The sequence below is a fragment of the Lithobates pipiens genome, unplaced genomic scaffold (genome assembly GCF_037356315.1).
Source record: "Lithobates pipiens isolate NorthernLeopardFrog02 unplaced genomic scaffold, aLitPip1_a1.2 Scaffold_8, whole genome shotgun sequence".
NCBI classification, from domain to species: Eukaryota; Metazoa; Chordata; class Amphibia; order Anura; family Ranidae; genus Lithobates; species Lithobates pipiens.
In genome coordinates, this window is record NW_027507903.1 from 642,252,546 (window position 1) to 642,280,367 (window position 27,822).

The 27,822-nt window shown below is 45.2% G+C and overlaps 1 protein-coding gene across 1 annotated transcript in view; it reads right to left on the reverse strand.

Moving 5' to 3' along the window:
* The window catches only part of LOC143961617 (chloride channel protein ClC-Kb-like), an 88,938-nt gene that overhangs the window by 26,735 nt on the left and 34,381 nt on the right, over positions 1–27,822 (reverse strand). The window contains 6 exon segments of the mRNA XM_077470938.1: positions 1,821–1,890; positions 2,278–2,460; positions 4,159–4,246; positions 8,401–8,502; positions 22,026–22,110; positions 23,717–23,842. Coding sequence (XP_077327064.1) covers positions 1,821–1,890; positions 2,278–2,460; positions 4,159–4,246; positions 8,401–8,502; positions 22,026–22,110; positions 23,717–23,842 — 654 coding nt within the window.

Below are 27,822 nucleotides of genomic sequence, written 5' to 3' on the forward strand. Positions count from 1 at the left end.
AGAGAGGAGATGTCAGCATGACATGTGAGTGCATTTTTTTAATCTATTAACTGACAATTGCGCGGTTGTGCGAAACTGTACCCAAATAAAATTTATGTAATTTTTTTCCCCCACAAATAGAGCTTTCGTTTGGTGGTATCTGATCACCTCTGCGGTTTTTATTTTTTGTGCTATAAACAAAAAAATATCGACAATTAAAAACAAACAAAAAAAAAAAACACAAAACAATATTTAAAAATTTCTGCTATAAAACATATCCAATAAAAACAAAAAAAAATAAATAAAATGTCTTCATAAATGTAGGTAAATATGTATTCTGCTACATATTTTTTTTGGTAAAAAAAAATACCAATAAGCGTATATTGATTGCTTTATGCAAACGTTATAGCGGGGATATTTTTAAGGACATTTTTTTTATACTAGTAAAGGCGGGGGATCAGCGACCTACAGCGGGACTGCGATATTGTGGTGAACAATCGGACACTAACTGACTATTTTGACACTAATACAGTGATCAGCGCTAACAATATACACTGTCACTGTACTAATGACACTGGCTGGGAAGGGGTTAAACATCTAGAGTGATGAACGGGTTAAATGTGTGCACCTAGCCAGTGTTTATGTGTACTTTGTGTGCTGTTTTTACTCCGGGAAGAGATGGATTTTGATTTTAGCTTTGCAGGGCCCCAAATTCATCCCTTCTCCCCTGTCAGAACAAAGATCTGACTTGTTTACATAGGCAGGTCTCTGCTCTGTGTGTTTTACAAACGATAGGTGGGTGCTGGTGGACATCTAGTCCCCGAAACTCGCAGATCGGCTTTCTGCTGTGATTATTCACGTGCACATCCCCTGTAGGTGGAAGTGCATATTCATGTATATATACATGATCTTACACAGGAGGGCCGCTCTATAGCAGTAAATCTTTTATTCTTATGTATTTTTTATTTTTTTGTGTTTTTATTAGGTGCCGGGATTGTATGTTCCTTGTTGTTTTAGTTAGTGTCTGTATGAAAAAAATAACAATAAAAAACAAAGTGATTAAAAAAAAAAAGAAAGCCATTCATGACATCTAAAACTATTGCTTATAACAGTGATCATCACTGTTATAAGCAATAATAATGTAAAAAAATAAAATAATAATAATCCCTGATCAACCCCCCCAGAGTAGTACAGTGTCACTATGGTGACATTGAACTACTTTGATGACATGATGTAAAAAATAAAAAATAAAAGTTAAAAAATTGAATAAAACAATTATTATTATTACTTTTTAATATTTTTTCATTTATCTGCTAAAAAAAAAAAAAAAAAAAAAAAAAAAAAACCCAATGGTGATGAAATCCCACCAAAAGAAAGTTCTATTTGTGTGAACAAAATTATAGCAAATGTCATTTGGGTACAGTGTTGCATGACCACGCTTTTACCAGTTAAAATAGTGCAGTGCCGAATAGCAAAAAAAATGGTCATGTAGGGGATAAATCTTCCGGAGGTCAGGCGGTTAAGGAGGAGTTTCACTGTCATTACAAATATCCAAGGATGGAACTTCTTTCTCCTATCTCTTAGCTAACAGGCCATTACAGTCCCTCTTTAACTCTCTAACAATCCATAGATAGCAGCTGTGATAACTCGGTGTAAAAATTCTGATTTGCAATCTCTGTGCTGGGCCTGCCTGGATATAGTAACGTCACCTTTCCTTTTCTGATTGGCTAGAATTATTCTTTTTCTATTGACTGACCCCCAACCAATATATTGCTTTACGCGTCGGAGTAACTTTACGTTGACAGATGGAGGAGGAGTCCCGTAATGTAGAGGTAACTCACCGTAGACAAACACGGGCAGGAAATACCCGGCGGGGATGATCATGGTGTTTGCAAACAGCAGCATGAAGAACTATGGAGAGGAGAAGAGTGCTGTCAGTGTCTCAGATGATAAAACAATACTCGCAGTCATTGTACTGGGGGGGGACATTAGAGTGTAAGCTCCTCTGGTGCAGAGACTGATGTGACTGGCTCAGTGTTCTCTGTACAGCACTGCGGTATATGTCAGAGCTATATAAATGTATAATAATAGAGTGTGACTGTGGGGGGACATTAGAGTGCAAGCTCCTCTGGTGCAGGGATAAAGCATATATTATATCTGTAATTAGAGATAATTTTCCTCATCTATTCCACCCTAAAGTTTCCATCACCACCTTACATCTATAGGCCCCCTTTAATGGTAAAGCTGAGGTTACAGTAGAGGCATGGACTGGTGACAACTGACAGGAGTGCTACCTACCTTGAGAACTATGAAGATGGCGAGCTTCTCTACAGAGGACAGTTGTGGGTGTGTCCACTGCAGCCAATTGTCATCATATGTGGGATTTGGCGGCTGTCGTGAGGCATTTAAAGTCAAGGATAATTCTTGCTCTCCCCATGTGATGTTGTTGATGAAAGTCTCTATATGTTCTTTCATTGTCAGCTGCATAAAAAAATATACAATATGATATATAGATATATATTATATAAATTGTAATATAATTTAATATAATAGAATTCAATGAATATTATATATATATATATATATATATATATATATATATATATATATAATATCTTTTTATATAATAAATATAATATATACTGTATAATATAATTATGAAAATAATAATTATTATATATATATATATATATATATATATATATATATATATATATATATATATATATATATATAATATAAACTGTATAATATAATAGGTTACAATTAAATACAATTAATATAATATAATACACATACATATAACATATAATATACACACACACACACACACACACACACACACACACACACACACACATATATATAAAATAATACATTTTATTTATAACGCCCTTTTCATCAAAAGATCTCAAAGTGCTACAGGTAAAAAAAAAAAAAAACAGTTCATACAACGAAGCAAACCTCAAAAAGGAAAAAAATCTTTGCTAAAAAGAAATGTATATTATATATATATAATATATAATATAATACAAATTATATAGAATATATCATGAATATAATACATACTGTATAATATAATAAATATAATAAATACATAAATATAATATAATAGGATATAAATAAAAATTATATATATATATATATATATATATATATATATATATATATATATATCTCACACAGAGGTAAATACACCTGCTGATCTGCTAGAAATACAGTGTGCCCACTGCTTCCTGTTTGAGGTGACAACACTGCCTCCGCTGCCCTGAATTCTTCAGCAGTGGTGTCAGCCCTGCCCGAGTTCCCCTTTGCTGGACTACAGAACTTCTTCCTGCTATGGTATGCAGATAAGGAGACCAGCGTTGTCCTCTTTGCCTAATTCCTCCTTTGACGGGGCTACAGGACATCTCCCAGCAATGGTATGGAGATGAGGATATGGGTAGCCCAGTAGAAAAGAACTAGGCAGGGCTGACACCTCAATACCAGTATTTTTATTTCTGTATAGGTCTCCAGTCCTGGACCACAGAACACCATCCCCAGGAATACAGTTTAAGTTAAGAATTGAATGGATAGTTAAATAAAAAAAATGAATAGGTGAACTAACGCCCAACACCCTCCCCGTCCCTACTGTACTGACCTCTGTAGGTGATAAGCTGTCAGTGCCCTGGGTATTTGAAATCCCTGTTCTCCCTTACCTTCATTCTGTGTGGCTTCTGGGGCGGATCAAAGGGATTCTGATTGGTTCGGCGCCGTGGAGTGAATGCTTTGACCAATCAGAATTGGTGTGATCTGCCCCAGAAGCCCTACAGAAAGAAGGGGAAGAAGAACAGAGGACAGAGATCCCCAGAACGCTACACCCACTGCGTGGGCACCATTAGCTGCTCAGCCACAAAGGTAAGTACAGCAGGTGCCTGGGTCAGGGGGTGGGCAAGAGGGAAAGCTGCCCCGGGCGCAGTGAAGCAAGGGGGCAGGGAATAGGAGCAGGGTTGTACACCCATTCTATGGCATGATCCTTGCCCTGGGCACTGGACGACCCTGTCCCGGTACTGGCTGGGGTAGGTGAAAAGGTGAACTTACACTTTAATATTTTGTTTATTGCATTTGTTCTTACAACTGAGACTTTCACAGTCCCCCCCCCCCCCCCCCCCGTTAAGCGGCCTCAGTCACTGTACTTACCCGAGTCCCCCCCATGTACTGTCCAAACCCATGAGGAAAGGTGATGCTGGCCAATACCAGGGAAACAAATGCAGCGTAGACAATGCGACTGTAAAATAAAAGTATCACATGAGCGTCAGCGGGACTGTCAGCTCTCTACAAAAAAGATTTACAAATAAATCAGTATGCTAACTGTCCTCAGTTGTCACTGCCAGCTCAGGACCCCCCACTAACTATCAGGAGCCAATCAGGGCGTTTCCCGATCATGTGATCTCTATTGCCCGCTATGATGAAGCATTCATTGACAAAATAAGTATCAGCCTGCAGATGGCAGTGCAGATGCTGCTGAAGCACAACGCTGGCAGCGTTGATTTGTTTACCACTGTAATTGTCAGATACAATTACAATATTGCAAAAATAAAGAAATTAATAAATAATTAAAAAATATATAAACATCTTTGCACATTTGTCAGCTCATAAAAAAAACAAGAGATTTTTTTTATTATAAAAATAATAATAATAATAATAATAATATATATCCTTAAGACATTTTATACATATATATATATATATTATATATAAATATATAATACTGTAATTGAGATTTAAAAAAAGATATGAGCAGGGCTGCTGATAAGGCAGTACAACAAGCTATCCTGTACTGGGCCCGGGCTCCGTCGGTTCAAAAGGGGGGTCCAGGCACCCGCTGAGCCCAAGGTCCAGCTGTACTGTCTTATTGCAGATCCTCTTCTGCCTCCCCACTGCAGCGCTGCCAGTTTCTCCTCTTTCCTCCTCCAGCTTCTCCCATCCCCCTGCACTGCAGGGGAATGGGTTCTAGCACATGTGCCCCTTCCATCTGCTGTCCGGGCCCCCCTGTGATCTTCCCTCCTCTCCTCTCCCGCTGGCAGCTGCTGGGGATGTTTCAGGATAGAGAGCAAGGGAAGCCATTTACTGGCCCCTTCCTTTCCTGAATGAACACAGTGAACGATCGGTACCAATCACTCCTGTGCCCATTCACCACTGAAGCATAGTAAACTGCATTTATTATGCTTCAGTTTGTGAATGAGCAGGAAGCCTTGGAGCGCTTGCTATTCATTCATCTGTGCAGCTGAGCCTACAGAACAAAGGGACTGATAAATGTATGTCCTCAGTCTCTTTCGGCTGGGGGGGGCCCTCTAGGGTAGACTGTATGGGGCCCCGTGATTTCTAACAGCAGCCCTGGATATGAGGATTTTATTCTATTTTAATTATATAACCCCCCCTTTTTTTATAGGCTGACATTATATATATATATATATATATATATATATTTTTTTTTTTTATTTTATTACATTTTTTTTTTTTTTTGTAGTACTGTTATTGTATTGCAAAAAAAAATTGTGAAAAATTTTAAAGAAAATAAGTAGTTGTACATCTTTCAAAAATAGAGCAGGGGGAAGGACGACCCCCCCGAGAAAGGAAGTCACGGGCGGACCAAGCTACTTATCAACAGAACTTAATTGTTGCACAGAAACTAGGTACCCACCACCAACACCTACACTAATATTAAAATAAGACAACCTTGTCCATATAAAAGCAGCTGCGTCACGTATACATCAGGCACACACACCCCATATGTACCCAAGTAAATAGGCAGTTAGATAGGCACAAAAACCAGGTACCCACCACAAACACCTAGACCAATATTAAAATAAGACAACGTTGTCTATATAAAAACAACTGCGTCACATATACATCAGGCACATACACCCCATATGCACCCAAGTGAATAGGCGGTTAGATAGGCACATAAGCTCTGGTGACTAGCACCATCACTAAACGTGCATATCCCATCACCAATTACCATCAAGCCCTCAGCTGGGGGATAAGGGGGGTAATTTATTGGGAATTTACACACTTGAAAAGTAGACCCTATAAAGAGTGATGCCACTGGGTTTACTTCGTTGACTCTTATTCCACTGGTGATAAACACTGTATAGAGGGTGGCATATGGCCACAAGTAGTCAGTAATTCGTTCAGGTTTTCAGCATCAGGCCAAGCCGTATAAGCAAGGGTAACCCAGTGTAATGTTTATTTACCTAGGATAGTGGGTAAAGCACATCTGCAGGTCAGGAAAGAAGTATTGTGCAATGATATAGGCAATCACAAGACCACTGGTCTGCTCACCCGACAGTTGTGGACAAGAGTCTCTAATAGCTGGCAGGTGTCCCAGATATCTCCATAGGATGCCGTCTCTAAGGGGATCTCGTGAGAGATGGGACACCTGCCAGCTATTAGAGACTCTTGTGCATAATGGTTGGGTGAGGAGACCAGCAAGATCCCCTTAGAGACGGCATCCTATGGAGATACCTGGGACACCTGCCAGCTATTAGAGACTCTTGTCCACAACGGTCGGGTGAGGGGACCAGCAAGATCCCCTTAGAGACGACATCCTATGGAGATACCTGGGACACCTGCCAGCTATTAGAGACTCTTGTCCACAATTGTTGGGTGAGGAGACCAGCAAGATCCCCTTAGAGACAGCATCCTATGGAGATACCTGGGACACCTGCCAGCTATTAGAGACTCTTGTGCACAACGGTCGGGTGAGAGGACCAGCGAGATCCCTTTAGAGACAACATCCTATGGAGATACTTGGGACACCTGCCAGCTATTAGAGACTCTTGTCCACAATGGTTGGGTGAGGAGACCAGCGAGATCCCCTTAGAGACAGCATCCTATGGAGATACCTGGGACACCTGCCAGCTATTAGAGACTCTTGTCCACAATGGTTGGGTGAGGAGACCAGCAAGATCCCCTTAGAGACAGCATCCTATGGAGATACCTGGGACACCTGCCAGCTATTAGAGACTCTTGTCCACAATGGTCGGGTGAGGGGACCAGCGAGATCCCCTTGGAGACGGCATCCTATTGAGATACTTGGGACACCTGACAGCTATTAGAGATTCTTGTCCACAATGGTCGGGTGAGGGGACCAGCGAGATCCCCTTAGAGACGATATCCTATGGAGATACCTGGGACACCTGCCAGCTATTAGAGACTCTTGTCCACAATGGTTGGGTGAGGAGACCAGCAAGATCCCCTTAGAGACAGCATCCTATGGAGATACCTGGGACACCTGCCAGCTATTAGAGACTCTTGTCCACAACGGTCGGGTGAGGGGACCAGCGAGATCCCCTTGGAGACAGCATCCTATTGAGATACTTGGGACACCTGCCAGCTATTAGAGACTCTTGTCCACAACGGTCAGGTGAGGGGACCTGCTAGATCCCCTTGAAGACGGCATTCTATGGAGATACCTGGGACACCTGCCAGCTATGAGAGACTCTTGTCCACAATGGTCAGGTGAAGGGACCAGTGGTCCTGTTATTGTCTATATCATTGCACAATACTGCATTCCTGATCTGCAGATGAGCTTTACCCACTATCCTAGCTAAATAAACTTTACACTGGGTTACCTTTGCTTATACAGCTTGGTTTGAAGCTGAAAACCTGAACGAATTACTGACTACTTGTGGCTATATGTCACCCTCTATACAGTGTTTATCACCAGTGGAATAAGAGTCAACTAAGTAAACCCAGTGGCATCACTCTTTATAGGGTCTACTTTCCAAGTGTGTGAATTCCCAATAAATTACCACCTTATCCCCCAGATGGGTACTTGATGGTTCATGGTGATGGGATATGCACATTTAGTGATGGTGCTAATCACCAGGACTTACATACCTATCTAACTGCCTATTCACTTGGGTGCATATGGAGTGTGTGTGCCTGATGTATATGTGACGCAGCTGCTTTTGTATAGACAATGTTGTCTTATTTTAATATTGGTTTAGGTGTTGGTGGTGGGTACCTGGTTTTTGTATTCTTGTTTTCCTTAATTGGGCAATAATAAAGTTCCCTTGATAAGCAGCTTGGTCCGCCCGTGACTTCCTTTCTCTGTTTTTGTTAGAATTTTAAGCCCCCGGAGATGGCACCATAGCTGGTGAGCCTGCATCTTAAGGGATGCTGCACCTGTTATGCACATCAACTTGATGGTGCAGCACATATACAACAGTGAGCTGATGGTTCCCTATCATTTTGCACTAGTTGTACTTCTTTTCACATTTCTCAGTCTCAGAAAAAAACAGACACAGTGTTACAGAAAAAATAAATAAATAAAACAATACAATATCGTAGATATCAGGATAAGCCACTTAGAGATGGCATTCTATTCATTCCGGCTGAGCAGACCGATTAGCCAACGTTGAGAAGGACACTTACTTGTTGCGGAGGAATTTGCCGACGCGCTCGTTGTTATTGATGAAGAGTAAGGTGACGCGGTGTAGAAACAGGTAGACGCAGCACACACAGCCGCACACAACGCTGGAAAGACAAGAGAGCACACAATGTAAAAAGGGGGTCTGCAAGTCTACAATAAAGTGCGCTCATTACACTCCATCAGGTGGTCATTCTGGGGTTTAAATATTCCTGCCATAGTTGGAAACATAGAAGAGAGACGGCAGATGGTCCATCAAGTCCACCATTTTTTGTTAACATATTGGGTTAAAATGTCCTGAGCAATACAGTCTTTTCAACAAAGACATCTTACTGGGCATGCTCACTGCGGCCTCATTCATACCTATAGGTGGGCCTTACTCACTACGGCCTCATTCATACCTATAGGTGGGCCTTACTCACTATGGCCTCATTCATATCAAGAGGTGCGCCTTACTCCCTGTGGCCTCATTCATACCTATAGGTGGTCCTTACTCATTATGGCCTCATTCATACCTATAGGTGGGCCTTACTCACTACAGACTCATTCATACCTATAGGTGGGCCTTACTCACTATGGTCTCATTCATACCTATAGGTGGGCCTTACTCACTATGGCCTCATTCATACCTATAGGTGGGCCTTACTCACTATGGCCTCATTCATACCTATAGGTGGGCCTTACTCACTACAGCCTCATTCATACCTATAGGTGGGCCTTACTCACTATGGTCTCATTCATATCAAGAGGTGTGCCTTACTCCCTGTGGCCTCATTCATACCTATAGGTGGGCCTTACTCACTATGGCCTCATTCATACCTATAGGTGGGCCTTACTCACTACAGCCTCATTCATACCTATAGGTGGGCCTTACTCACTATGGTCTCATTCATATCAAGAGGTGTGCCTTACTCCCTGTGGCCTCATTCATACCTATAGGTGGGCCTTACTCACTATGGCCTCATTCATACCTATAGGTGGGCCTTCTCACTATGGCCTCATTCATACCTATAGGTGGGCCTTACTCACTATGGCCTCATTCATACCTATAGGTGGGCCTTACTCACTATGGCCTCATTCATACCTATAGGTGGGCCTTACTCACTATGGTCTCATTCATACCTATAGGTGGGCCTTACTCACTATGGCCTCATTCATACCTATAGGTGGGCCTTACTCACTATGGCCTCATTCATACCTATAGGTGGGCCTTACTCACTACAGCCTTATTCATACCTATAGGTGGGCCTTACTCACTATGGTCTCATTCATATCAAGAGGTGTGCCTTACTCCCTGTGGCCTCATTCATACCTATAGGTGGGCCTTACTCACTATGGTCTCATTCATACCTATAGGTGGGCCTTACTCACTACAGACTCATTCATACCTATAGGTGGGCCTTACTCACTATGGTCTCATTCATACCTATAGGTGGGCCTTACTCACTATGGCCTCATTCATACCTATAGGTGGGCCTTACTCACTATGGCCTCATTCATACCTATAGGTGGGCCTTACTCACTACAGCCTCATTCATACCTATAGGTGGGCCTTACTCACTATGGTCTCATTCATATCAAGAGGTGTGCCTTACTCCCTGTGGCCTCATTCATACCTATAGGTGGGCCTTACTCACTATGGCCTCATTCATACCTATAGGTGGGCCTTACTCACTACAGCCTCATTCATACCTATAGGTGGGCCTTACTCACTATGGTCTCATTCATATCAAGAGGTGTGCCTTACTCCCTGTGGCCTCATTCATACCTATAGGTGGGCCTTACTCACTATGGCCTCATTCATACCTATAGGTGGGCCTTCTCACTATGGCCTCATTCATACCTATAGGTGGGCCTTACTCACTATGGCCTCATTCATACCTATAGGTGGGCCTTACTCACTATGGCCTCATTCATACCTATAGGTGGGCCTTACTCACTATGGTCTCATTCATACCTATAGGTGGGCCTTACTCACTATGGCCTCATTCATACCTATAGGTGGGCCTTACTCACTATGGCCTCATTCATACCTATAGGTGGGCCTTACTCACTACAGCCTTATTCATACCTATAGGTGGGCCTTACTCACTATGGTCTCATTCATATCAAGAGGTGTGCCTTACTCCCTGTGGCCTCATTCATACCTATAGGTGGGCCTTACTCACTATGGCCTCATTCATACCTATAGGTGGGCCTTACTCACTACAGCCTCATTCATACCTATAGGTGGGCCTTACTCACTATGGTCTCATTCATATCAAGAGGTGTGCCTTACTCCCTGTGGCCTCATTCATACCTATAGGTGGGCCTTACTCACTATGGCCTCATTCATACCTATAGGTGGGCCTTCTCACTATGGCCTCATTCATACCTATAGGTGGGCCTTACTCACTATGGCCTCATTCATACCTATAGGTGGGCCTTACTCACTATGGCCTCATTCATACCTATAGGTGGGCCTTACTCACTGTGGCCTCATTCATACCTATAGGTGCGCCTTACTCACTGTGGTCTCATTCATATCTATAGGTGCGCCTTACTCACTGTGGTCTCATTCATATCTATAGGTGGGGCTGCACACACCGTATGAGCCAAACCAAATCTCATAGAAAGTGCATACATTATGAATAGAAATGGTGCTGCGCTTCTGCCGTGAAGGTGAAAGCTCAGAGGGATCCCAAGATCATCTGTGGCATAAATTCAATTGAATAAAAAATATCAGAATACCAAAATTACACAATATCTATAATAGAAATAAACACACGGTGATAAATAAATAAAATATATAACACTAGAAATACCAGGAATCAATATAAAAAAAATATATATATATAAAGTGCAATAGTGAATAAATAGACAAAAAAAAACTGTACAATTAATAAAATGTGAATATATATCGTGGTATATATCCCAATCAGTGCAAAGGAAACACAGTGTCACATAAAGTGCAAAAAAATTATATAGCAATCAATGAAAAGTCCTCTAATTATTGCTAGAAGTTATTCATCTGTGTCAAACCAAGTGACTAGTGCCAGAAACATCCAGAGTGTTCACCAACCAGTGTATGAATTCAACAATTACCTTACAGCTGTAAGGTTAAACAGCGTAAATAATAACTCCTGGAATGGATGGAGAGAACGGAACACACAAACCAACGTCCAGTTCCTCTAATCATGACACACAATGTCCGTGGTGGCTAAAGGAGAGTACTCAGAAGACAGACAGGGAGCCGACCATAGTGTAGTATTTTTTAAAACCAGAATAGTTTATTAAAAAACACAGGCTACTCACAAGTTAAAAGAAGTAATTGCACATGAAAACAAGCGCCGAGCCGTCCGCTCGTGCGTACTACGTCACTTCCGGTGTCCTACGCGTTACGTCACGTGCCTCGGGACTTCAACTGGGATCCCAGTTGAAGTCACGAGGCACGTGACGTAACGCGCAGGACACTGGAAGTGATGTAGTTCACACGAGCGGACCGCTCGCGTTTGTTTTCATGTGCAATTACTCACTGTGGCCTCATTCATACCCATAGGTGACCCTTACTCACTACAGCCTCACTCATACCTATAGGTGGGCCTCAGTCACTATGGCCTCCAACTGTCTAATGGAGTTTGGCTCACCCATAAGAATAAATGGGGGTCATGGTGCGTATGCAGAGTAAGAAGGGGGCTTTCTTACAGGAAAGGCTGTGCAGTACTGCGGGGTCACACAGTGAAGATCACAGGGATGGGGAGGAAGGTTATTATTTGATCGGGTGTGCTGTACTACAAGGGTGGTAGTATTCATATATTCAAAGAAGAGAGACAAAAAGAATAGAGAGTGTGCAAGAGAAAAGAGACAGAGAACGAATAGGAAAAGGGAATAAAAAAAAAGAAAATAGACAAAGATTAAAAAAAAGAGAATTTTTTTTCCAGAAACAGACAACAGAAAAAGCCAGAAGAGGAAACCTCTATATGGGGCATTGTCTATATGGGGAATTGTCCTCTCAATGGTGCCCCATTGATTCATGGGCATATGTGGTCCTTGCATGGGAGAAGGTATAGAGTGAGACACACTGAAAAGCAACAGCAATGTTGTGGTTGTTGGAATTGTACTCCTGAGGAAGAAATTGATTCTGGAGGTTCGAAACATGTTGGATTACCCCATTCCATTAAGCAAGCCACAACTAGGAATCATAGCTGTGGAATGTAAATGGTTTTGGGAATACCACCCAGCATGTGTACACAATTTGTTGCCAAATCTTTTTGTGTAATGGCTGTTTTTGTACACCAGGTTTCACTATGTGAGATTTTAAAATGATTCAGATATTAAAGATGCAACTTTATAGAGATTACAAAAAATCTTTTGACTTTGTTGGGTTGCCCTCAAAATCCCATAGAGGGTTTTATCAAATATTTTTGCTTAGGAAAAAAATTGAGAGAGAGAGAGAAAATAAAGGGGAGATGAGGGGTGGATGGGAGAGAGAAAGGAGAGAGAAGAGAAAAAAAGAGAGATAAAAAAAAGAAAGGAATGAGAGAATGAGAGGGAGAAAAGAGAAAATGGGAAGAGGGAATAAGAAGAGAGAGTGAAATGAGAAAGAAAAATACGAGTGAGAGAGAGAAAGAAAAGAGAGAAAATAGAGAGAAAGAAAAAAGGGGGGAAAGAGAGAGAGAAAAGGGGAAGAGAGAAGAAGAAGAGAGAAGGAAAAATGAGAGGGAGAAAGAAAAGAGAGAAAATTGAGAGAAGCTAGAGAGATAGAAAAAGAAAAGAGGGAAACGGGAGAGAAAGTAGAGAGAGATAGAAAAAGAAAAGAGAGGAAGGAGAGAGGGAGAGAGAGAGAAGAGAAACGGGAAAGAGAGAATAAGAAGCGAGAGATGAAAAAGACACATAAGAGAGAGAAAGAAAATGAAAGAGAGCGAGAGAAGGGAGAAAGAAGAGAGCTAGAAAAAGAAAAGAGAAAAATGGAAGAAAATAAGAAGAGGGAGAGGAGAAATAAAAAGGAGAGAGAAAGAAAAATAAGAGAGAAAAGGAGAGAATGAAAAGACAAAAGGGGAATAGAAATTAAGAAAGAGAAGAGAGAGAGACAAGAGAGAAAAGGAGAGAAAGAAGAGAGAGATTGAAAATTGAGAGAGAGAAAGAAAAGAGAAAAGGGGGAGAGAATACAAAGAGAGAGAAGAAAAAGAAGAGAAGTAAAAAAAAAATAGGAGAGAGAGAGACAGAAAAGAGAGAAAAAGGAAGAGAGAGAAAGAGAAAGAAGAGAGGTATAAAACGAAAAGAGAAAGAAGTAAGAAAGAGAGAAAGAAAAGAGAAAAAAAGTAAGAAAGAAAAATAAGAGAGATAAAGAATAATAAGGGAGAGAGAAAGAAAAGAGGAAAAGGATTGAAAAAATAGAAAGAGAGAGAAAGAAAATAGAAAAAGGGAAGAGTGAATAAGAAGAAAGAGAAGAGAAAGAAAAATAAGAGAGAAAGAAAAGAGAAAAATGAGAAAAAGAAGAGAGAGAAAGAAAAGTGACAAGTGGAACATAATAAGAGAAAGAGGAGAAAAAGAAAATGAGAGAGCAAGAAAAAGAAAAGAGAAAAAAAGAAGAGAAATAAGAGAGAAATAGAAAAAAAGAAAAGGGAAGAGAGAAAAGAGAAAAAAAAAAAAAGAAGCGATACAGAGATAAAGAAGAGAGCGAGAGAAGAGAGACTAATGAAGGCCTCTTGAGCCCCTCCTAGGGAAAGAGCCTTGACTGATGGGGGCATGATTAGGTACAAGAAAAGGGGAACAATTGGGTGGGACAGGTGAGATGGGTTGGGCCTGAGCTCAGAAAATCGTGTACCCCAGGGAATTCTGGGTCTTTCGGTAGAGTCGTTTGGAAGAGCTGCCCACCCTCCCGCCCCATTTTTTCCTATGTTATGGTATGTCACAGCTTGCTGCGGTTTTCTTGACCTTGCCAGCAGTTAAAGTTGCGGTAATTGACTATGCCCTTAATGGAAAATTGGAAGTAGGCTGTCTGTCCAGCACTTATGGTAAGGACAGGCCCCACTTCCCTCTTTTGGTTGAGTGCTCACAGTACGACTGTGACTGGCACTGGTTAAACATGTTCACATGTTACGTGTTGGAATTTAATAAAGCTGTGGCCTTGCCCTTTCCAACCTAATGGTTGTAAGTGTTTTATTTAAAGCGGGAGTCCGCCGGGACTCCGCGTTTTTTTTTTTTTTTAAAAGCCAGCAGCTACAAATACTGCAGCTGCTGACTTTTAAAATAGTGACACTTACCTGTCCAGCGCGCCCGCGATGTCGGCACCCGAAGCCGATCGTCTGTCGGGTGCTGCCACCGCCATCTTGGGTATGGGAATCAGGAAATGGAGCCTTTCGGCTTCATTTCCCGGTTCCCTACTGCGCATGCGCGAATCGCGCTGCGCAATAAGGACGGTCCCCGCTGCCTCTGGGATCTGTGTGTTTCCCAGCAGGCAGCGGGGCACTTGCGGAAAGGGGCGGGCACTTGCGGAAAGGGGCGTAATCTACGCCCCTTTCCGCAGAGAGCTATCCCGGAAGTGGGTGCAGAATACCTGTACTGTACAGGTATCTGCACCCCCCTCCCCCCTGAAAGGTGCCAATTGTGGCGCCGGAGGGGGGGAGGGTTACGATGAGCGGAGGTCCACTTTAGGGTGGACCTCCCCTTTAATGGGGAAAAGGGCAAGGATGGTGGGGGGATTTGACCTCTTGGTGTTACATTAATTGGGACCTAAGCCCATTGCGTCTCAACAGTCAAGGTATACAGGTAGTCATCCTTCAAAGTCTAACTAAACCCTCAGCAATAAAGTCATACAATTTTACAGGTCATTATAACAAATACATTTTTTTTTATATGATCAGAAGGTCCCGTGTGTAATTGCTCCTCTATACTCCATGTTTGGACCATGCACGGTCCAAAGCGTTGATGTATGCAGCGGGTGCCTGGGTACACTGAGGGACAGTTGGCATTCTGAGGGTGACTCTGCATTTGGCATCCATTTAACATTAAATATAATGTACTTGTGCTCTGCTATGGATCTCACAACCAACCAAAACTGATATACAATTACTGAGATGATACTCAGATGTTTTTAATATATAAACAATGCGACATTGGCTTACATTACTCTCTGTACTCACAGGGGCTTGACTTCAATATCTACATGTACTCAGCCAAACTGTATGACTGGTAAGAAGGAAGTTCATATTTTATGTGTGGCTCCTTCATGGAAAGTCACTATATTTATTACCATCAACCCGAGGACCTTTGTGCTCAGGTTTATGCAGATGTTTTTTGTTGATAAGGAATGAGGTGAAATGTATCTCACACGATGATTGCTGGGTATCCTTTGAATTAGCTTTGTACATGTAAACTCTCATATATGTAGGGACCTGCCCTAAGCAGGAGTTCCCTGCAGCTTAAATTTAGGGTTGAAGCTTGGCTGTAGTAAGCCTGAGCTTGGATGGTTATAGCTCTGCTTTTTTGGGGTTTCCCCAGTGCTGGGGAAAGATTTAAATATTTGGGGTGTCCTTCCAGAAGGATCATTGTCTCCTGGGCTCCTGCCAGTAGAGGAGATCCTTGTCTTTTAAACTGTGGTCAGCAGAGGAGATCCTGGTCTCCTAGCTGTGATTAAGAGAGGAGATTCTTGTCTCCTAAGCTGTGGTCAGGAGAGGAGATCCATATCTCCTAGGTGCTGTGGGCAGGAGAGGAGATCCATGTACTCTAGGCTGTGGTCAAGATAGGAGATCCTTGTCTCCCAGGCTGTGGTTATGAAAGGAGATCCTGGTCTCCTAGTCTGTGGTCAGGAGAGGAAATCCTTGCCTCCTAGGCTGTGGCCAGGAGAGGAGATCCTTGCCTCCTAAGCTGTAGTCAGGAGAGGAGATCCTTACCTCCTAGGATGTGGTCAGCAGAGGAGATCCTTGTTTCCAACGCTGTGGTCAGTAGAGAAGATCCTTGCATGCTAAGTTGTCGTCAGGAGTGGAGATTCTGGTCTCCTAGGCTGTGGTCAGGGGAGGAGTTTCTTGCCTCCTAGGCTGTGGTCAGTAGAGGAAATCCTTGCCTCTTAAGCTGTGGTCAGGAGAGGAGATCCTTGTCTCTTGGGCTGTGGTCAGGAGAGGAGATTCTTGTCTCCTAAGCTGTGGTCAGGAGAGGAGATCCTTGTCTCCTAGGTGATGTGGGCAGGAGAGGAGATCCTGGTCTCCCAGGCTGTGGTTATGAAAGGAGATCCTGGTCTCCTAGGCTGTGGTCAGGAGAGGAGATCCTTGCCTCCTAAGCTGTAGTCAGGAGAGGAGATCCTTACCTCCTAGGATGTGGTCAGGAAAGGAGATCCTTGTTTCCTACACTGTGGTCAGTAGAGAAGATCCTTGCATGCTAAGTTGTGGTCAGGAGTGGAGATTCTGGTCTCCTAGGCTGTGGTCAGGAGAAGAGTTTCTTGCCTCCTAGGCTATGGTCAGTAGAGGAAATCCTTGCCTCCTAAGCTGTAGTCAGGAGAGGAGATCCTTACCTCCTAGGATGTGTTCAGGAGATGAGATCCTTGTTTCCTACGCTGTGGTCAGTAGAGAAGATCCTTGCATGCTAAGTTGTGGTCAGGAGTGGAGATTCTGGTCTCCTAGGCTGTGGTCAGGAGAAGAGTTTCTTGCCTCCTAGGCTGTGGTCAGTAGAGGAAATCCTTGTCTTTTGGACTATGGTCAGGAGAGGAGATCCTTGTCCCCTAGGCTGTTGCCAGGAGAGGAGGCCTCTATTTGAAGTCTCTGCCTCCCAAGTCTGCTGCCTGGGGAGGGGGAAGCTAAGAGTTGGCCTGTGTTTAGGGGCTGGAAAGTCAAACATAAAAAGTACGGCTCTACGTCTCCTGTTACTGATATTGGCCAACATGATATGCTTGTCTGGGTGAACTGGCGCAGATCATTTAAAATAGCTTATAAGGCTACAATGTGCTGCAAAAAACTGACAACTGATCCCACACAGGACGCCGACTCACTGTTACCAAAACTAAACCAAGTAACATAATATGGCTTCAGTTCTGCTCTCCACCCGCAGAAGAGGTCCCTCAGATGCGTTTCAGCCCTTAGTGTATTTAATCGTTAATGAACGATTAGTCCCACCAGGAGCTGAAACGTGTCTGAGGGACCTTTCCTGCGGGTGGAAAACAGGGCTAAAGCCATCCTACATCCCCTGGTTTCGTTTTGGCGTCCTGTGTGTGATCGGTTGCCATTTTTCTGTAGGGGCTGGACGGGTTTTACACCACCTTGAGAGTGCATCAAGGAGGAATGGAGCAGGAAGATGGAATCTTGAACATTGAGAGCTGCTGGACATTGCAGGATGCCAGCGACGCTCGTTCTAAAGATACTCTTGATGTTTCAGTGGCGTTCCACAATTTGAAGAGTACAGATTGCTGGTTTCAGCTTGAAGGCTCCTAGCTCTGTACTGACTGTGCATAGTAGCCTGGAGATGCATTTTATCCTTTTTTGGGTATCCTCTCTGAAATGTTCTAAACTGATTGGTGCCCAATTTCTTCAAACCCACAAAGAGTCAAGGATTGTGAGGTTAGAAATGCTAGCCCACCAAGGAATGTCCTCATCTGCCTATCAGGGGTAAGGGGGTGCTACATATACAGCACCTACTGATGGTCTACTTTTATACTGAATGTGGACAGAAACTCTCTACCATCATTTCATTCATGTACTGCCGGGGACCATTTCATATGATTTACCAAATCTAGGGAGCATTATGGTGCCCTACAAAACCCAAGACCCTGCATTATGCCACTTCCTGGTTTCAGAGGGGAATGCATCCCACAATGCATTGTGGGGAACTTTTTTGTAGACTGTTCTGGCTCCACATTGCATGGAGAGGTGCTCCAGGTGCGATCTTCATCTCTGACTTTCAGAAAAGTTAGCCCTTGTACACACGGTCGGAGAATCCGTCGGAATGTGTCCTATCGGACCGTGTCGTCGGATAATCCGACTGTGTGTGGTATGCATCAGACTGATTCCGTCGGAATATCCGTCGGACCAAATTTTCCAACTTGTTGGAAATATTTTCTGACCAACTGGGCCGGTCGGACATGCTCCGATCATGTGTAGAGAATTTTGATCGGACCAAGTGCCACGTATGCTCAGATCAAATTCCTACATCAAAACTATTGGCTACTAGCCTGAACGTAGTCCCATCGTAATGAAATTATGTCATCACGTTCTGAATGATCGGATTTTTCGACAACTTCGTCCGACCGTGTGTATGCAACAGTTTCGGACAAAATCCGACGGACAAAATCCGACAGATTTGGTTGTCGAAATCTCCGACCGTGTGTACAAGGGCTAACACATGTGTATATTGCAGAGAACTGGTTTTCAGGGGGGTCCTGGGGATGCAATTCATCAATATGTACTAGCAAGTCATACCAAACAGCTTTGGGTGGTGAGAAGTATTGTAACATAAGGGGACACATGGGGAAATACAGGTCGCATGGGGACACAGAAAAAAGCATGGTGTCACTGTAATCTTTGGAGGCTCCCCAGAGGCAAGGGGCTTCCCAAAGTTCCTTCTACTCCAAGGGTGAAACCAGTGCCAGGACAAGGTCATCTACAGCCCAGGGTGAACATGCCAAACTGCACCCCCCCCTCAAGATGTATGAGCATTATGTGCAGTGGCAGCCCGTCCATAGGGGACACACAGGCGCCTCCCCCTCTATTCATGTGTCTGGCCCCCTAATCTACATGGGGGGCGCCGGACGCATGGATTCCAATGTTTTTTTTTATTTTTTTTAAAGCATGTGGCTAGAGCCTGAGGCTCTAATTGGCTTCAAAAAAGAGTGGGCACTACGCCCTGAGCCCACGCCCTTGTGTGACAATAGCAAATTGCCCTCCTGATTCTCCTCCCAACCAAACAGGAAGCAGTTCCTGAGGCCCGATGGGGCCAGGAGTCTTAGGACCTATCCCACCTCTGTCAAGACCCACTTCCTGTTCAGCCTGGAGGAGAAGCAATGGCCCTGGATCGAGGAGTTGCAGCCTGGATTCATGTCTGCCTGATCTGCCCCCTTCCAAAGGTAGGGAGGCCCCTTCTGTCTCCGGGGAGGGGGGGGTATTGGCGTTGGTTTGCCCCTCCCAACAAAATCCCCTCCCCCTCAATCTCCTCACAGCACCCCCCCCCCCCCGCCCATATCTCACATGGAACCACAGTGCCCAGCCGACTCTCCTGCCCATCCCTTGTCCTGGCACTGGGTGGAGCAGAGAGACAACACAGACCTCTTGTGAAACTCTAGCCAAGGCCTAGCCTGGCCTAACCCCATTACAGCCCCACTCTTCTACTCTTCTCCGGCATCTGTTTCTTTGTCACCGTACTTACTTTTGTGATCAAGAGAACCCCCCTCTTAAAGAAATAATGACAGACTGGGCAAGATAAATGTTTTACGCTACACTTCCATTAACGTAACTTCCCAACATCAACAACATCTACAGAGGCATCTGCAGTGGCGGCTGGTGCTCTATTTTTTTTTGTGTGGGGGGGCGGAAAACAAACCCCCGGCCCCCCCCGTTTGGTCGGTTAAACCCCCCCCCACCCCCTGTCGCTTGGTTGATCGGGAAACAAACCCCCCTGTGGCTCACCCATCTGCCCACCAGCCCTGCACTTACCCCATACAGGTCGTGGGCAGCTTCGGCGGCTTCCCCCTGCATCTCCTCTTCGATGCCTTCCCCCTGCTTCTGCTCCCGGCCAATATGGTTGCTCTTCCTCTCGCTAAATCGGGTCTTAACACCCGCTTCCTGATTGGCCAGGAGGAGAAGCAGGAAGACAATAGCAAATATTAATTTGCTTTTGTCACACAACTGGGTGGGCTCAGGGCGCAGTGCTCTGTGCCCCTGAGCCCACCCTTTTTGAAGCCAATTAGAACCTCAGGCTCTAAACATGTGCTTAAAAAACAACAAAGAACATTGAAATCCATGCGTCCGGCGCCCTGCATCGAGATTAGGGGCCATGGGGATGGATTAGGGGGGTGGCGCCCCTACGCCCCTAATAGAGTGTCCGCCACTGGGCATCTGCTGCTTCACAGGCACTTCTGCGTAGCACATACTCTTTGAAAAGTTTAAACAACTAAGTTCCATTGGACAGACTCATGTCCACACATTACAAAAACTTCCTCATACATACTCTTCCCAACAGGGAGAGAGGAATGTCAAGTCTTATGGTAAGAAGGTCCCTCTGCTCCTTTGTTGACTGCCAAAACCCATTCGCTTCACCCCCCACTCCTTACATACCCCGAGTGAGAGGCAGGAGGAGGTTGCCAATTCCTCCTAAGGCAGAACCCCAACTTGAAGGACCTTACACCCCATTACAGTATTCAGTTGTGTGCTTATGTCTATCTATCTTTAACCACTTTAAGACCAGGCCTTTTCTGGCACTTTTTGTTTACAAGTAAAAATCAGGTTTTGTTTGCTCGAAAATTACGTAAAACACCCAAACATCATTATATATATATATATATATATATATATATATATATATATATATATACATATACATACATACATACATACATACATATACATACATACATATATATATATATATATATATATATATATATATATATATATATTTTTAGCAGAGACCCTAGAGAAATAAAAAGACATGGATGAGCGAATTTTGGGGTGGGAGAACTTGACTGGCCTGCACAGAGTCCTGACCTCAACCCGATAGAAAAACTTTGGGATGAATTCGAGCGGAGACTGTGAGCCAGGGCTTTCTCATTCAGCATCAGTGCCTGACCTCACAAATGTACTTCTGGAAGAATGGTCAAACATTGAGCGAGTGACTTGTATAGTGCTACCTATGCGAACTGAATCGCCTCAGGGTGCTTTCTTGCTACTGGAGTCCATCTGCGGCATTGCGCGGTCCTTTACCCCGTAGGGTCCCGACACGCTTACAAACACATACAAATACACATATTAAGGCCAATTGTTTTTTGCCAAGGTCTAATTAACCTATCAGCATGTCTTTGGAGTGTGGGAGGAAACCAGAGTACCCGGAGGAAAACCACGCAGGCACAGGGAGAACATGTAAACTCCAGGCAGATGATGTCGTGGTCAGGATTTTGAACCAGCGACCCTATTGCTGCTAGGTGAAAGTGCTAACCACTACACCACTGTGCTGTGCTACATTCCCATAGACACGCTCCTAAACCTTATGGACGGCCTGTCCAGAAGAGTTGAAGCTGTTATAGCTGCAAAGGGTGAACCAACTCAACACTGAGCCCTACGGACTAAGACTGGGATGCCATTAAAGTTCATGTGCGTGTAAAGGTAGGTGTCCCAATACTTTTGACAATATAGTGTATTGCGGCCGGCAAATGGTTAAATACTTTTAACATGTGAGTTGTGATAACATTTTTTAATGGCCTCAAATTGCACCTCAAAGATATTGGTGCTCGGTATAGGCGAGTACTTGACTGAAAGTACTAGTACTCGTACCCGACGGTAAAAAAAACGGTATCGGTGCAACCCTACTAATAGTACAAATTATAAAATGATGAAGTCTTCTCACCACCATCATTATATATATATATATATATATATATATATATATATATATATATATATATACCGTACTTGACTATTCTAAACCAGAAACGCTGAGCCGCAGGATCACTCACCCCAGAATGGCGTAGGAGAAAAATTCCGGGAGGTCAAACGGGAATTCCACTTTCCAGCCGGTATTAAAAAGGACGGCGACGGTCTCTGAAAAGAATGGCGAGAAATCGAGAGGAGATCATTAGAGGAGCCAGACTGCCGACAATCAACTTTAGACAGTTTTTGTTTCCTTTTATGTTGATTTGTATCTGTTCTCTTGTCTTTGAGGCCCCATTCACACTTCCATCTAAAGTAGCGCGGGCGGAATCACCGCCATTCCAAATTGCATGACAATCGCTGCAAAGCCTGTCATGCATTTGGCCGCCATTCATTCTAAATGGCACCCCAAACACGGCGCGACCTTCCCGCGACAGAATCGCTATGCAATCGCGGCAAGATGCTCCTTTGAATATATTGTCACTGTACACATATGACATTTCTATCATTTTTTTCGAGACAAATAGAGCTTTCTTTTGGTGGTATTTAATCACCACTGGGGGTTTTTTTCTTTTTGCTAAACAAACAAAAAAGAAAAACGAAAATTGTGAAAAAAAACACCAATTTTTCTTAGTTTCAGTTCAAAATAAGTAATTTTTCTCCTTCACTGATGTCCACTGATGAGGCTGCACTGATGGCCACTGATATGTGGCACTGATGTGCGCTGATGAGGCTGCACTGATGGACACTGATAGATGGCACTGATGTGTACTAATGAGGCTGCACTGATGTGCGCTGATGAGGTGGAACTGACTGGTGGTACTGATGGGCGCTGATGAGGCAGCACTGATGGGCACTGACAGGTGGTACTGATGAGGTGTCACTGACAGGTGGCACTGATGGGCACTAACGTGCAATGATGAGGCTGCACTGATGGGCACTGACAGGTGGTACTGATGAGGTGGCACTGACAGGTGGCACTGATGGGCACTGACGTGCAATGATGAGGCTGCACTGATGGGCACTGACAGGTGGCACTAATGAGGTGGCACTGATGGGCACTCATAGGCATCACAGATGGACACTGATTGGTAGCACTGATGGCCACTGTTTGGCAGCATTGATGGGTAAAGATGGGCAGCATTTGAGGGCACTGTTGGGGCTGCACGAATGGGCACTGATAGGTGGCACTGATGAGGCTGCACTGATGGGCACTGATGAGGCTGCACTGATGGGTACTGATATGTGGCACTGATGTGCGCAGATGAGGCTGCACTGATGTACGCTGATGAGGCTGCACTGATGGGCACTGATGTGCGCTGATGCGGCGGAACAGACAGGTGGCACTGATGAGGCTGCACTGACGGGCACTGACAGGTGGCACTGATGGGTACTGACAGGTGGCACTGATGTGCAATGATGAGGCTGCACTAATGGGCACTGACAGGTGGCACTGATGGGCAGTGATAGGCACTCATAGGCATCACTGATGGGCACCGACAGGCATTACTGATGGACACTGATTGGCAGCACTGATGGCCACTGATTGGCAGCACTAATGGATACAGATGGGCAGTATTTGGGGGCACTGATCATCAGGATACTGATTAGTGGCCCGATTGTCAGTGTAGATGTCCCCTTTCACTGTCAGCGTAAGGAGAGCATTGCCAACAACTGGCAAATCCTGTTTACACTGTGATCAGCTGTGATTCTAATATCTATGAGGCTTCATATTTCTCCTGTATCCGCTGGATTTCCCTGATCTCCGAGGACTTACCTCTTTCTTGGTTAATCACGGCCAACAGACGGAACATTAAAGCTGCACATGTGGCTGCGAAGAATCCTCGCCAGTAGTTGCGTACGGCAAAGTGTGTGGCTGTGGCCTCTATGCTGAAGAGGACACCTGGGGAGGAGAACAACCAGGAGGTCAGCCACATAGCACACCTATTTTTTTTTTTTTCTTTTTTATTACATTTTTATTGAATCGAGGTACAATAATAAAATATCACAAAACAAGGAGAGAATTAGATACAATAACCTTTAACCATTATCGACATACACATAACAGTTACTATGCATAAAAACCTCAAATAATTTCTAGAATATATAAAACATATATAATTGTAGCACCCTCTACCAATAGGTAGGTGCTAGCATAGGATTTTTTGCTAGATAGTCTGTCAGTACAGGTAAATTTAGGCAGGCTTATGCTGCAAGCTAGGCCTGTTTGTTTTGATCTGGGGGCAGGGAGTGGTTAGTGTAGCAGTGGGTGTGGCCACCTGTGCTCCAGTTCTGAGGCGCCTCCCCTGCTTCCAGGGTAGGGTGCCCACATGTCCCGGATTGCCCAGGATTGTCCCTTAATACATATTTGTGTCCCAGGTCCCGGGCACCTTCATTCCGAGACAATACAGTGTCCCGGAGTGAAATAAAAAATACCGCTAGTCCGCAGCTGTCCTTTACCCTGATAAACATTGCCGAAGCAGCCAAACTAACTGGTTGCTAGGGCCGCCCCGCCTCAAGTCTAGCAACCAGTGACATCGGCTGAGCAACGCTTACCCAGTGCTGCCCTGCGCTGAGCAGCGCGCCTCCGAGTCCACCCACCTCCTCTCCTCCTTCTCCGCCTCTGGCCGCAGCAGCAGAGAGAGAGAGAGCAGCCTGAGCCAGAGCTGCTTACTGCTGGTAAGCCAGGATTCACCATGGCAGCCTGTGCCCAGTGCCAGTCCCGGGACCGACTACTCCCGCTGCCTGCAGCTCATTGCCAGGCCAGCAGCCAGCAGCCCGACTTCTCTACTGCTGAGACTCCTCCCGCCCACGAGGGCCACGACCCGAGCCGCAAGCCAAACTTCCAGGTTTGTACACTACTCACTCACTAATACTATTCTACTTCTACTATTAGAACATGCATGGTTGCAATTCCTTTTAGAATCTGATACTGTACGTTTGTAACAATAAAATGTCTTTTTTTGTTTTTACATATTTATTTCTGTGTGGCAGAAAGTCTGGCTATCTATTCCAAATAGGGTGAACACCTTGGTATTAGACCCCTTTTACACTGTGGCACCCCGCTTTACTATCGTTTTAGCGACGCTATTCAGCCACTATCAGGGCGGTTTTAACCCACCGCTAGCGGCTGAAGTGGGGTTAAATCTGCCCGCAAAACGCAGCCGCAGCGGTATTTTGCTGGCGGTATAGCAGTGCTGCCCCATTGATTTTTTTTGGGCGGCGCGGGTGCTGCGCGGGGGGGGGGGGGGGGGTGTCCCTCCCTGAATGGCAGTTTGCAAATGTGGTCACCCTATTCCACGGAGAATGTTCTGGAAGAGGGGCAGGGCCTAGAACTGGAGTGGCAGGCAACTCACATGGGAGCCCTGACCAATCCCCAACTGGAAATGGCAGGGGGCGGGCAGCTGGGCATCCTATATAAGCTGGCCACTGGGGGGGGGGGGGGAGTTGTCGGCCGGGTGAAGTGGAGAATGGAGTACTAGACAGCAGCAGGAGGGCACCCCCCATCTGGGGGGGGGGGGTGCGCCGAACACAGGAGGAGGCCCGGGAGAACTGTGAGGGAACATCACCTTTACACGGTCATTGGTGATGTCCTCATCATTACACAGTCATTGATGAGGAACTCCTGGAGCACAGGGGCAGGAAAGCTGTTGGAACTTACGGTCCGGTTAAGTTCTCCATCAAGGACTCGGGGCAGAGAAAGGTCGGTGAGTGTACCACAGTGGAGGGTTGGATGTGCCAGGAGGTCTGTGAGGGAACTTCACTTCCACACGGTCATTAATGAAGTCCTCATCATTACACAGTCATTGATGAGGAGTCCTGCATCAGAGGAGAGACTGTGGGAAGTTGTGTCAAATCGATTTGTAAGCTGGGCTGGCTGGGAACACTAGTCCACCGTTCAGAACATGCTTTTAAACTACTAGGACTCCGGGGAGAGGTTCTGCAGGCCTCTGGCCTAGTAGCAGCGAGCAACCAGAGTCAGCAGGAGAAACTATTCAGAGTAGGTCCTTTTGCTTACAGAAGAAGATGTGACAAGAAATGAATAGGCTACAGTATAAGTTTTGTGCAGGAGGAGAGGATTTCTGGGAACATCACCCTTACACGGTCAAGGGAGATGTCCTCATCATTACACGGTCATTGATGAGGAAGTTCTGGAAGCAGAGGAGGAGCAATAGTCAGCACATGGTGATGCAGGAAAAAGACTGTAGCTGTTAAACCTGCACATCATTCCTTCTGGCTCAAATTATGTGCTAATCCAGCCCTCAAATTTTTCACTTGCCTACTCGCGAGTGGAAAATGAGGGCTTGCGAGCTGGGCTGCCTGCCTGGGTGAGGGGGAGGGGAGCACCGTCGGCGGGGTTGATTGGGAGCCGTTCTCCCAGCGATCGCCCCGGGGAGGAAGAGGAGAGCCGCGGGATAGCACACTGTTACCGGCGCTTACATTATAATGGTCTCCGCTCTGCCCCGTGCCTGTGATAGACAGAACGCCGGGCCAATGCTGCGATGCGTTCTGTCTATCACAGGCACGGGTCAGGAGGAGGCGGGGCTGTGTCGAGCAGAGCGGAGACAATTATAATGTAAGCGCCGGTAACAGAGTGCTATCCCGATTCCTGCGGCTCTCCTCTTCCTCCAGCCGTGTATTCCCCTGCCCAGGTGAGGCTGAAATGGGCACAGTGAGACTACAATGCAATGGGCACAGAAAGGCTGAAATGGGCACAGTAATGCCCCATACACACGGTCGGACATTCCGACCACAAAATCCATCTGATTTTTTCCGACGGATTTTGGCTCAAACTTGTCTTGCATACACACGGTCGGACAAAGTTGTCGGAATTTACGATCGTTCTGAAGGAGGTGACGTCAAACACGTACGTCGGGGCTATAAACAGGCCAGTAGCCAATAGCTTTTGTCTCTTAGATTATTCTGAGCATGCATGGCACTTTGTCCGTCGGAATGGTCTACACACGATCAGAATTTACACGATCGGATTTTGTTGTCGGAAAATTTTAGATCCTGCTCTCAAACTTTGTGCGTCGGAAAATCCGATGGAAAAAGTCAGATGGAGCCCACACACGGTCGGATTTTCCGATAACATGATCCAATTGCACATTTTCCGTCAGAAAATCCGACTATGTGTATGGGGCATTAGGCACAGTATGGCTGCAAAGGGCACAGTATGGCTGCAATGGGCACAGTGGGGCTGCAATGGGCACAGAATGGCTACAATGGGCACAGTATGGCTGAAATTGGCACAGTAAGGCTGAAATGGGCACAGTGGGACTGAAATGTATACATTATGGTTGCAAAGGGAACAGTATGGCTGAAATGGGCACAGTGAGGCTGCAATGGGCACAGTGTGGCTTCAATGGGCACAGTGTGGCTTCAATGGGCACAGTGTGGCTGCAATAGGCACAGTGTGGCTGCAATGGGCACAGTGTGGCTGCAATGGGCACAGTAAGACTGAAATGGGCACAGTGAGGCTGCAATGGGCACAGTGAGGCTGCAATGGGCACAGTGAGGCTGCAACGGGCACAGTGTAGCTACAACGGGGACAGTGTAGCTGCAGTGGGCACAGTAAGGCTGAAATGGGCACAGTGAGGCTGCAAAGGCACAGTGAGGCTGCAACGGGCACAGTGTGGCTGCAACAGACACAGTGTGGCTGCAACAGACACAGTGTGGCTGCAACAGGGACAGTGTAGCTGCAGTGGGCACAGTGAGGGTGAAATGGTGGGCACAGTGTGGCTGCAATGGTGGGAACAGTGTGGCTGCAATGGTGGGCACAGTGAGGCTGAAATGGTGGGCACAGTGTGGCTGCAATGGTAGGCACAGGTGAGGCTGCATTGAGGGGCACAGGTGAGGCTGCACTGATAAAGTTGTTAATAT